The sequence below is a fragment of the Neolamprologus brichardi genome, chromosome 5 (assembly GCF_056152115.1).
Source record: "Neolamprologus brichardi isolate AB-2024 chromosome 5, ASM5615211v1, whole genome shotgun sequence".
Lineage (NCBI taxonomy): Eukaryota > Metazoa > Chordata > Actinopteri > Cichliformes > Cichlidae > Neolamprologus > Neolamprologus brichardi.
In genome coordinates, this window is record NC_142108.1 from 17,679,799 (window position 1) to 17,693,020 (window position 13,222).

Sequence of the window (13,222 nt, forward strand, 5' to 3'; positions counted from 1 at the left end):
AAAATGTTTTTAAAAACTTATTTTAGAGTATAGTTTCTACATGTGCATTTTTCTGTCTCCTAGTGGGTTGATAATAAATGGTTATCTCTCTTACAATTTATTTAGATAGCTCTAAAAAACTGCGTAGATCTTTTGCAAAGATAGCTTTGAGTGCAAAACATGCTACCAGAATGATTTTAGTTGGTCACTGGACTTTTGAGTTGAAAGGTTACACACCTGTGTCTACTATCATTTCAACTTTTCATTTTTTTTATTTGTGAAAATTACTGATAGACAGTAGATTGAATTCAGTAATTTTTGCCATACAATTACCCTTCTTATCATAATGCCAAGTAGTACAGAGATCTGCTTGTGTCCCTTTAATACTAGTTTACAGTATTGAACTATATTGCCAAAAGTATTCACTCATCCATCCAAGTTGTTGAATTCAGGTGATACAATCACTTCCATGGTCACAGGTGTATAAAACCAATCACCTGGCCATGCAGACTGCTTCTACAAAGTGAAGGAATGGGTCGCTCTCAGTATATCAGTGAATTCCAGCATGTTACTGTGATGGGATGCCACAACAAATCCCAAAGGTGCTTTTGTTGCAACAAGTCTAGGCATTAAATTTCCTCGCTACTAAATAGTCAGCTGTATTATAACAAAGTGGCGGAGATTGGGAATGACAGTGACCCAACCATGAAGTGGTAGGCCATGTAAAATGGATCAGTGGACGGTCACCAACTTTCTGCAGAGTCAGTCACTACAAACCTTCAACCTCATGTAGCCTTCAGATTAGCTCAAGAACATTGCGTAGAGAGCTTTATGGAATGTGTTTCCATGGCGAGAAGCTGCATCCAAGCCTCACATTATCAAGCCCAATGCAAAGTGTCTGGTGGGATTGGTTCTCTGGAGTGACGAATCAAGTTTCTATGTCTGGTAATACTACAGATGTGTCTGGGTTTGGCAGTTGCCAGAAGAGCAGTACTTGTCTGACGGCATTGTTCCAAGTATAAAGTTTGGTGGAGAGGGGATTATGGTGTGGGGATGTTTTTCAGGAGATGGGGTCGGCCCCTTAGTTCCAGAGATCCTCTTAAAGTTTCAGCATACCAAGATATTTTGGAAAATTTCATCCTCCAACTTATTATTGGGAACAGTTTTAGGAAGGTCCCTTCCTGTTTCAACACAACTGCACACCAGTGCACAAAGCAAGGTCCATAAAGACATAGAGGAGCAAGTTTGGCCAGCGCAAAGTCTTGACCTCAACCCCATAAAGCACCTTTGGGATTTGAGACTGCGAGCCAGGCCTTCTTATCCAATATCACTGTCTGACCTCACAAATGCTCTTCTGGAAGAATGATCAAAAATCCCCATAAATGCACTCTGAAACCTTGTGGAAATCCTTCCCAGAAGAGTTGAAGTTGTTATAGCAGGAAAGGGTGGGCCAACATTATATTAAACCCTACGGAGTAAGAATGAGATGTCACTCATGTGCAAATGGCAAATGAATATTTCTTTTTTGTCACAGCCACAGGCTGCATTTCAATCTGCACTCAGTATATAAATGGTCCTTTGATTTGCTCAGTAAGTATTACATTTCCACATTAACTCCACTTCTCAAATACCAAATAATGATACTGCATTTGACCAGGACCTAAACCTGTGTTGTAATTAAGACCACTTAAGCGTAATCTAAGCAGGCTTGAGACTGAGTTAGACTAAATCAAAATCAGCTCATTTCCACTTTTTAAGCACTTTAAAGTTTTTGACATTGTTAACTGTTTGTTTTGTGTGTGTGTGTGTGTGTGTGTTTTATAATCACTGTCAAATGTAATGCAGCTTTAGTTTTAGAAAAGCTTTCAATTACATAGGAACAGGACATTCTTGTGGTTCCAGTTTAATACTGTGTGTTCTGAACAGATTAAGGTTTGTTTTCTTTCAGCACAAACTGATGAGGTAAATTAGTCCAAACACGTCAATATTTGCTAGAATTGTGATTACCACTCTGAAAAAAAAACATGATTAATTAAAAGCCCTCACATGAGAGGATTGCATATTTTCTCATAGCTTTGCATATAACTGCAATTTAGGATGAGTATACTTGATACATTGTGGAAGATGCACTAGTGGTTCATGCAAATTACAGCACAGTAAATGGGGAAGAAAGGCTAAAGCAGGCAGACCAGACAAAAAAAACAAACAAACTTAAGAGTAGACTGAGACCTCAATCCTGTCACAGTAACTGAGGGGGGGGAGAGAGAGAGAGAGAGAGAGAGAGAGAGAGAGAGAGAGAGAGAGAGAGAGAACAGCAAGTCTTCAAATGAAATGAATATTTCTTGTCACACACAGTAGTAAACAATGAGAGTGAGGTTGACTTAGTTTCCTTTTCCCACAGCATATTTCTACTAAGATGTACCACAGTTACAAGATGTTATTCCTTAGAAAAATCTGGAGAAATGCTTTGCAGCATTAGATCAGGCTATTGTACTTCTATAGCTGCTTAGCTCAATGGAATTAAGCACTGGCAGAGCACAGCTTATACGCTGGGGATTAAGCAGTACATTTACTTCTTTCCAGATCTTTTCATTCGCAAGACGTGACCTCACGCATTGAATGACAAATCAAACCTAATGATACTAACTTACATACCTTTAAGTTCGTAACTTGCCAGCTTGTGTAAATACAGGATCGTCTGTCTGCCTGCAACTTACTGTAGCTAAGACTACATTTATACATCTATATCTTTATGTAGACTTAGATAAATGTACGGTATATAAATGTACAATTACATATATAACATATAAATAGTATAAAAATAACATATGTTGTGTTATTTGAGAATGAATAAAAGGAAAGATAAAGTATGGTGTAAAGTACAATGTAATTAAGGAATGAAGTGAATTCACAAAGCAAGATACAGCAGGAAGCTTTTCTGAGGAATATTTAGTCCATCCTTCTTTGCCTCCCCCAGCCGCCCCCACTCCCTCAGCACCACTCCAGGCCTGCAGTATGCTAGCTGGTGTGTTCTTATATAAGAGGCCAATCCTGTGGGAAGCCAGGATATCTATGGAAGTCTTTGATGGCCACCACACAAAGGCAAAGAGGCAGGCTTTGATACTCATATCAATCCCCCTATTGCCTCTCTGGCGTCATAATACAGCCACTGGTATAGCTCTGCTTCGTCTGTCAGCACATACAGACTGCTGTATAAAGTGGAAAAGCCTCTTACTCAAGGGAGGAAGTTCGTACGCACTTACACAATGAAACCCTGCACATGGACAGTCGCACATGCTCATTGATCTGGCTTGCATTCATGTTTTCAAAGTATTCATTAATGCATACTGTAAATACATCTTGGTTGCCTTGGATGTCTCTTGCGGGCAATGACATCAATACACAAACGTCATTTCCAAGAACATGCATTATCCCCAGTGGCAATACCTGCAAAGGACTGGAATTTTCTTTTTGTCCTTTACCTTTCGTTCTTTTAGTTTTTCATTAAGTGTTTGAAATATTAACATAGTCTGTAATGTACAGGAAGGCTGTGTGTAGACACTTGTGAAGGGGCATTCATATATATAACACACACATCTGTCATTTCAGGGATAGTGACATTGTAGGAGGTATTGAGATCACAGGTGTTTGTTCGCGCAGCACAGTGGTGTGTGTTTAGCATGGTTGTGTGAGTGTCCTGGGAGCTCAGTTTCATGTAGCTTCAACCACCTGCTCAGGTCATTATTCCGGTCAGGGACAAGAGAGGTAGATAATGCTCCCGTACAAACAAAAAGAGAACAGAAATAGAACTCTGAAGTATATGTTGGAGAACAAATGTCACGTAAAAGGGTTGGCAATGTTCCTATAAATTTATTCAACACTGTCTGCTGATTTGTAGATTTTAGAAAAACAATATTCAGTTTATGCCTACTTGTCGCTCTACAACAAATAGTTTGTAATTAAAATGAACTTTCTTCTTCTTGTTCTCTAGTAAGTGGTGATATCTTGATATAATTAGCTGTTGCTCACAGTACTTGTGTCATCTGGACATTGCATGCTTGCATGCTTGTTTGCGCAAAAGGAAGGGAGAGTATTTTGGATGTCTTTAGCTTGAAGCACCCAGCCTCTTATGTTTGGAATATTTTGGGAAACTGAGAAGACAGATACACAGCACAACCATGGCCAACAGACTTCTCTTCTCCTCTCCTCTCTTCTCTTCTCTTCTCTTCTCTTCTCTTCTCTTCTCTTCTCTTCTCTTCTCTTCTCTTCTCTTCTCTTCTCTTCTCTTCTCTTCTCTTCTCTTCTCTTCTCCTCTCCTCTCTTCTCTTCTCTTCTCTTCTCTTCTCTTCTCTTCTCTTTTCTTCTCTTCTCAGCATTTACTTGACAGTGCTGCTGAGATGACAGTGACGGGATTTGTCATCACATTAGAATGACCGTGTTTTGATGTTTCACTGGCATGGCACTGTATTTCTATGTCACTTTACATAATATATTTAATTTTAGTTTTTAGGGGAGCAGCATCAATTAAATACTTAGAAGAGTCAAAAGTAAGGCAAATTGCAGGAAAACCAATGATATTTGAGATTATTTTATCAAGTTGCATCAATTTGTATAGTAATTGTTGTATAATATATAGCAGTAACAACAACAACATAGCACGGTTTACTTGCCAAAAAGACGGCCAGATATCCCGTGTGAATCATGAATATTTTTTTGTATTTGTCACAGCATGTTGACAAAGAATTTTGCCAGTGATTCGACTGAAACAATCTAATTAATAACCTGCCAATCACTCATCAAAGCCAATGCCCGGGGTAATACAAGAGTCCATATTTGGAATGTTATCAGTCTGAGAAACACATGATTGAAACACATGATTGCATGTGCATCAACAGAAATCAAACTATGTCAAGGCAAATTTCAGGGCACAATTACCTGTTAATATTCAATTCAATTTTATTTATATAGCACCAAATCGCAACAGCCATCACCTCAAGGCACTTCATATTGTAAGGTAAAGACCCTACAATAATGCAGAGAAAACCCAAACAATCAGATGTTCCCCAATGAGCAAGTACTTGGCGACAATGGGAAGGAAAACTCCCTTTTAACAGGAAGAAACTGTTAAGAACCAGGTTTAGGGAGGGGCAGCCATCTGCGACAACTGGTTCTGGGTAAGGGGAGGAAGAGAGGACAAAAGAGACTGTGGAAAAAGGCACACTGTTCATTATTATTATTATTATTATTAGTTGTAGTAGTATCAGTTTTATTAGTATTGGTGATAGGTGTAGGGTCAGTAGTAAAGTATATTTACTAGATGTTGATTCTGTGTATTATGACTCCCTTGAGCTTTTGCAGTAGTCAGAAATCTGCAGTAGAGAGGCAAGTAAAGAATATAATGAGACAGAGAAACGAATATGGAGAGAGGGGGATTCAATATGTAGCGAAGATGCAGTGAAATGCAAAGTAAGGATACATGCAAATCAGGATGGAAAAAGAAAGGGAAACACAAGAGAAAAGACACTCGCGTGACAAGTGTCCTCATCATGCCCTGGAAGACTGTGTTACTGCCCCCCTAGCACTCCTCCAGGCCTTAGCCCAGTTGGCTGTTAGAGTCATGCAGCGAGCAAGGATATCATCTACTCCTACATGCAAAGAGAAAAGAAAAAAAGAAAAGAGAAAAAAGAAGGCGTGGGCTGAGGAGGTGGAGCACCTTGTAAGAGACTGGGACAGCTGAAGATGAGGACAGAAAGTCATCCAAAATAACAAAGCAGGATAGGACTAGAGTGTGAATAAAAAATGGGGGGTAGGTGAAATAAAGGCGGTGTAACTAAAGTAGGAAAAGATTGCAGAGAGATCATGATAAGGGAGTTGGAAGGAGCAGGAGGGATGGATTAAGGAGAGCCCCAGGTGGAAAAGGAAGTAAAGTTGCCAGCACTCCCTCTGGCATATGTCCTTGCCTGCAGGAACACCCAAGGACTAGGGAGAGGGCAGCTGGTCGTTAGCCATGTCCAGGCCAGGGTGTGCCAACAGTTGTCTCGTCATGCCAACACTGGGCATCCCATGCCAGAAAGCGTCCTTGTTCGTAGAAACCGACGTCAAGCTAAACCTCTGCGGAATCTCTGAGAATACAAGGCAGCGGTGTTTGTGGCTGTCTTCTGTTTATTATCTGTTTACTCACTGCTTTTCCTGCTGTCTTGTTTTGTTATTGAGGTAGCTGTAAATTCCTTTTATTCTCCGCAATACTGCAATACTCTTCTGCTGGAGCAGGAGTTGTGCCAGTAGCTAAGCTGAAATTGAAATATCTGTCATTTAAATTAACAAACATGGTTAAGTATTTACTGCTCTAATATACTGTATTTGGATTGATGGATGGATGGGTGGATGGACTATGAAGGCAGCCATTACACAACATTTAAATGGAGTAATGACTGTTTTCTGTATGATTTAGTTGATCTAAAAATTACCATTTATTTTTTATACACTGTGCGTTTTTCATTTTGGTCATTTTGTTCAGTCATTTTCATTTTAGAGGTTTAACTTGATTTGGTCTTCTGGCTGGGAGCCTATTCTCCCAAACACTTAGCAGACAGGGCAGATGAGACCATTTGTTCCATCTCCTCATTTGCCAATGACAGGCAGTGTCTTCCTGATGTAATCATTGGTCATTAGAAAAAGGCATTAATTCTATTATTTACCATAAACTCTGTATAAAGTATTTATGCTCTTGTCTGTCTCTGTGAGACATACAGCTAGATAAAAACCAGATATGTCAAATTACTAGGTGAGGACGGGCCAGTCTTCTGATTGGGGTTTAATGATTAATGAGGTTTTAGATGACTTTTTCAGCTGGGTCCACTGGCTCTCAGCAGCTGCAAGGATAAGTAAAAAAAAAATGCCTCAGCCTGAATTAATCAATATCCAATATTCGATTGTCAAGAAGGTCAGAAATATTGAGCTCAAAATATGAGCCTCTAAAGCAAATATTGATAGCAGATACAGTGCTTAACAAATTTATTAGGACCCCTGCCATAAAAACGAGACAACACAAATGTTTTAAAAATCTGTCAAAAACTGAAAATGACTGAATTCACATTTTTTATACCCAAATTTGAGCTGGCACAAGAAGTCAGAAATTAATTCAACCATTAAAACAAATTTTTATATGCAAGTAAATAACTGTAATTTGGCATCTTAATCAAACAATAATAATGTGTTTTTGTGTGTTGATTAAAAGGCTTGCACATGCTGGTGGGTTAACCGTTACAGAAACATAAAAATTGATTTTGGTAATCATTTTAGTACCAATTCTGATAGCGGCAGTGGCATAACACTTTAAATTTTTTAAAAGCATTTGATGTGATAAAGTTAAATTCTAGTCAGTTGTTTAGCCTAAAATCACAAATTTACCTTAAATTATTTCAAAACCTGCAAATCAACTTCTTTATTTAGACTTCTGTTTAGATAAGGAAAATCCATCCACATATCCAATTCAGGGTTGTGGTTGGGCTGGAGCCTGCCCAGGTCACATTTACACCAATTTCAAATCACCGGTTAATCTAACATGCATATCTTTGGATTGTGGGAGAAAACAGAGTATCCTGAGTCAGACCCCAGTTGGTGGATTGAAACTCAGGACCTTGCTGGGAGTCACTGGTGCTATTTCGCAGCACCACCATGCTGTTTCACATAAGGAATAACTGGTGAAACGAGGAAAGAGCCCTCCAAGTATTTTCACTCCACATACTTTTCTCTTCTTAGGCCTTTTGTGTATCATTAACCTTAAAAAGGATATCAAAGCAGTTAATCAGAATTCTATCAAAGCCTCGTTAGCATGTGGGCAGCTTTAAATGGAGTGCATCGTCAACGTTATTAACTATAGTGCCAGCACAGAATCTTTCTAAACACACTGTGACAAGGACCAAGTGAAGAAAACAGCAATAAAGGCAAATACAAATCGTCAAAATGCCAAGCCGTCCTTTGAAATCTAATCCCGGTCGCAGGCTTGTTTAACGTAGAACAGCCTGCAGTCAATCTATTTTGGAGCAAATAGCTCAAGCTGAAGGTGTCTGCTGATCAAGCAACCAAGGTAGAAGCATTATTTTCAATGCGGTTGCTACATGCTGCTGTGTGTGCGTGCGTGTAAGAAGACAGTGTACCCGACAAGCTGTTCTTTAGCAGTGAGTGTAGGTGTCAAACATGCTGTAGGTACTATGTAGTATCCCAGGGAGACTAGCTGTCAGCTCAGTGCCAGCTAATAGGGATCGGGATTGTATTCCCAGATATGATTAACTGTGTTTTTCCAACATGTATACAGCCAATATAATTTATTACCCCAAAATTATTATTTACCTTTACTTTTTTACTTAGTCAATTGAAACAGTGAAATAAAGTAAAAATTAAAAAATGAGTTGCAACTACTATCATAATCTATTTGTCTGACTTCTTTCTAGAAAAACAGTGATACAGTAAATAGTCATTTCCCATTATTTTCTAACATTATCTGAGCACACTATTTATTTATTTTAAGAGTGAAGTTGAACAGCTTTTTAATTTAGTTTTATGTTTTTATATTTTAGTCAAATGTAAATAGGGCTGAGAGTGTGTGCAGATTTGAAGAGGCGTGTTATGAATAATAACAGCAGGGATCGCTCCTGAGATGTGTCTGAACATATGAGTCTTTGTAAGATTCATGCTTTTGTTTCATTGCGATTGGATTAGTGCGGTGCACTATACACAAGTCTTAGCAAAACCTCCCTAGAACGGTTGTTCAGTATGTTGCTGACAGACTTCTGATAAAATCCTCCAAGTTTCCATGTGTGACTCAAATCTTGATGCAGCTACACTGGCTTCCGGTTTATTTCAGAATGCAGTTTAAGATTCTTTTACTGACATGGAGAGCTTTTCATGGACAGGCATCTGGTTACACCAGAGGGCGTCTGCACTCATATGTCCCTGGCAGGTCCCTGAGGTTCTGTGACTTTGGACTGGAATGCTCTTCCTTTGTTTTTTCATGCGTTGTTTGGCCCTTGCGAAGCACTTAAGCGATTCTATATCTTTAAAGGAGCTATATAAATAAAGTTTTACTTACTTTACTCACTAAGATATTGACTATAATGAGATTTATCCTGTCATAGTGACAAGTAGTTTCTGTACATGCGTTATTTCTTCCTAAATAGAATAAAGCTCTGGAAATTTTAATGAATGGGGGCTGGGAAAAGATGAAGAAGGAAACGCAGAAGGATTTGAGGATATGTGTGACATGAAATGAGGGAAAATTGTGAAAGAGCAATGGAGCCAAGGAGTAAGAATCCCCAAGTGGTCGAGAGTGCACCCTCTCTTTTCCCAAGTCTCTTCGTGTTCTTCTTGTTCTTTTGCCCAATGTTACCATGGCAACGCTGGGCCCAAGCTGACCGCATGCACAAACATTCGCACTCTTGCTCGTAGCGTGAGTGTGTACATGGTGGCACACATGTACTGTAGCCACCTGCACAGATACTGTATCACACACAAACTTACACACACACAACTGGCAATAGAAATTACTCCTCATGGCTGCTAATAAACCCAAAACACTGGATGCACACCTAAAACACAGAGTACTTATGAGCCTATCACAACACATTTCCAACCATACTTGCATATGTTAGGTAGAAAACGATATTACGTGCTATGTCTATCCACTGACATGTTCACTGAACCAGAGCAATACATGGTTCCAAGTATACAATTACAGACTTCACAGGGTTGAGCTGTGTGCCTGAAATAAGACGATCTAAACCTGATTCCATCTATCTCATCTTCTGCCCTCCCACACAAAGTGACCCTTTCACCTGCTAGCTGGTTAATTATCACCAGCAGCTATTTCAAGCATTACACTGGTCGCACTGAGCTGAAGGAGACAGAATCTCATTCAGTGAATAGATCACATGAGTGTATGAAATATATTAAACTGGAAACTTACTCTCTGTGGCAGGAATATTTTCATTTACCCTATGAGGAAACACAAACTAAGAACATTTAAAAGTCGAAGTGTTGGATTAGGTAGAAACAATATGTGTAACAATGTTGTAAAATTATCTTAAGTTGCAGTTAAGTGAATAACAATTACAGATAGATAAAAAAAAAAAAAAGTAAAGCCCTATGTACAGTCATGGAAAAGAAGAGGGTAAAATCTCTGACGTCATGGAGTTCTGTGAAAAACTGAGTACATCCCATGACTCAGTACCTTCAACTTGTATTGACGTTTGCAGACGTTTGTTTGTGCACAGCTCTCTTAAGGTATCACTGCCGTCATTCTGCCGTCATTGTCCTCTTTTATGACTCATTTTCAGTCAGACTTTAGCTGTCTGGAAGATGTCCTTATAATTGACTAGAAACCTTTCATGATCCATTCAGGGGCTACAAAGTGTGCAGGTCTGGTGGCTGCAAAACACCAAATCACCAGCCCGCCACCACCATGCTTGACAGTTTGTATCATATATTTATGGTGATATGCTGTGTTTGGATTTCCCCAAAAGTGGCACTGTGCATTATGGCCACATATCTTCATTTTGGGCTCATCTGTCCAAAGTACATTGTTCCAGAAGTCGTGTGATTTGTTCAGATGCAACTGCTGCTATGTTCTTTCTGAAAAAAAAAAAGCCCTTCCAAACCTGGAAGATCTTCCAAAACAAGCCATAATTCACTTCAGTCTTTTTTTAATTGTACTGTTATGAACTTCAGCATTTAGTCTAAGATGTAGCTCTTTGGGGTTTTTTTTTTGCAGCATTGCATGGTCTCATCTTGGATCTGATCCCCCACCCCAAATCGTTCTCATTGTAAAATAATGGAGTAAAAATTGTTTGGAAATAGGCTTGTAGTCTTTCCCAGATTAATGTTTAATCCAGATTCTTCTTGCTAAGGAAGCATAAATCTGTGCTTCTTAAAGATCATTGCAGATGTGTTTAACACACACCTCAATGCTCTAGACAACTTTTTAATCAAGTGCAGTTAATTAAGAGCATTTGATCAGCAGCACCTGGTGGCTGCTGCTTGTTGACTTCCTCTTAGTTCCTATGGAAGCGTGTGTGTATTTAGTTATTCACATCACTGATTCTTTATTGGCTTAGTTTTTGTTAAGTAGTGAAAGGTGTAACATGTCATGTTTTGTTGCTCATCTGCGGTTGCATTTATCTAATTGTAAAACTTGCTAAAGACCAGCTTATTTTTATTATTTCCTGATGCGTAAAACCTTAGGACTTCTTTTTTAGCATGCCTACTTAATATTAGACTAAAAATATAACTGAACACATTTAAATCTTTTTTTTTCCTGTCCCTCATTTTACAGCCCCCAGATAAGGAAGGCGGTCTGCCGAAACAGGTGGGCAACAAGACAGAGTGTGGCCTGCTGGGACTAGTTTTGGACCTGAAGCGGGATTACCAGCCAATAAGAAACCAGATCCCAGAGGAGAAGCTTTACAAAGTCTATACCTTCAACTCTGTCAGGAAGTCGATGAGCACTGTCATAAAGCTGCCTGACGGTAGCTTCCGGATGTACAGCAAGGGAGCCTCTGAGATTGTACTCAAAAAGTGAGTCTGGTTTTATGGTTTAAAATAACCCGGAAGTTGCAGTTATATAATTTAATAAGGTGCTCTGCAGATTTACACTGCATTCAGTGTAAGTTTCTAGCAGTATGTCTTACAATCATGTCATTTTGCAGGGCGTTACAGTAACATTACAGTGAGTGGTTTTGAGAAAAACCTGAGATGCAGAAGGAGAAATGTGAAATTCTATTGCAGGCATTACTAAGTCATAAAATGACTTGAATTCAATAGTATTTTTTATGTTTCTACATTATAGGTGTTACAGTTAATATAAACAGAGATTCAATAATACAATGTATGAAAGGTTAAATTCACATTTTTGTCAAGCTGACAGGTCCTAAAAGGATGTTTGCATTAATTATGGTTCATTTGCTTTTTGTTAATTGATGTACAGCATTTGTATTTGGCTGTATGCCAGTATACCTGTTTGTTTTCAGTTTGTCTGTTGATATATTTAACTTGTTTAGCAAATCAGTTTAGTCTTGATCAAATGTAATTATCTTTTGGCTACAGTACTTTAGTTATTTAGGAAATGTGTTAGCTGTTTTTTAAAAATCTTTTAGAGGAAATTGTTTGTCCTCCATTTGAGCTCTCTACTGTGTGTACCCCAATGCACTTTCTTTTTTTTAATATTGTGGTATCCTGCCACAAAAGGCATATTAGTTCCTATGTCTTTTCTCTTGCACAGCATTGCAGTTCTCAGTGCATCCTTTTTTGATTCACCAGTATTCATTTAAGCAAAGCCGTAATGCCAGGCTGAGAGATTTGGCTATATATTTTGTTCTTTTTTGTTCTTTTTTTTTTTTTTTGTGTCCCGTTTGGATCTTTAGCCATCAGAATTGTTGTCTTAAGGCCAAGAAAGATGCCAAGCGGATTTATTTTACCAAGTGGATCATCATGGCCTTGCCATATTGGTCCATTTGATTGACCTTTATTATAATTATGAATTTATTTTATTTTCGGTTGCTACAAACCTTTTGTTCTTTTTTAAATGCTGGCTCATTTCCAAGCACTAAAAACACAGACAATGCCAATGTTACAGTATATAACTTAAAATGACCCTCACGACCTACGCCACACCCTTCTTTGCAGATGCAGCCATATCCAAAACGAGGTGGGTGAGCCAAGGGTTTTCCGTCCACGAGACAAGGATGAGATGGTGAAGAAAGTGATTGAGCCCATGGCGTGTGATGGCTTGAGGACCATCTGTGTGGCGTATCGTGACTTTTCCAGCAATCCTGAGCCCAACTGGGATGATGAGAACAACATCCTGAATGACCTCACAGCCATCTGTGTTGTCGGAATAGAGGATCCCGTCAGGCCAGAGGTAGGAGAGATATTTTAGTAATGGACTGAGAGGAGGGGGATGTCGAACAAATGGTTTATAATACCAGCTTTCAGCAGCTGTGTCATAACAGTGGTGTGTCCTCGCTGTTAGTTTGAAGCAGTGTCTCTTTACATAAAGGTTTATTGTATAGATGAGGATCAAAGTATTAATTTGAATTTTAAACACCAAATCAATTCTTATATGAGATCAGCTTATTTCTACTGATCACTTCTATAAAATCATCCGTTGAAACAAAAAGAAATGTTCAATGCAATAAGTGATTCATCATAAAGCAATTTCTTCAGGGGTACAGTTTTTTAATGATAAATT

The 13,222-nt window shown here is 38.8% G+C and overlaps 1 protein-coding gene across 15 annotated transcripts in view; it reads left to right on the forward strand.

Annotated features, from left to right (window-relative positions):
• Window positions 1-13,222, forward strand: part of atp2b2 (ATPase plasma membrane Ca2+ transporting 2) — a 124,712-nt gene that overhangs the window by 99,608 nt on the left and 11,882 nt on the right. For all 15 annotated transcript variants that reach the window (XM_087840805.1, XM_006783270.3, XM_006783272.3 and 12 more), the window contains 2 exons: window positions 11,309-11,550; window positions 12,658-12,892. In XM_087840805.1, coding sequence (XP_087696931.1) covers window positions 11,309-11,550; window positions 12,658-12,892 — 477 coding nt within the window. The remainder of the gene's footprint in view (window positions 1-11,308; window positions 11,551-12,657; window positions 12,893-13,222) is intronic.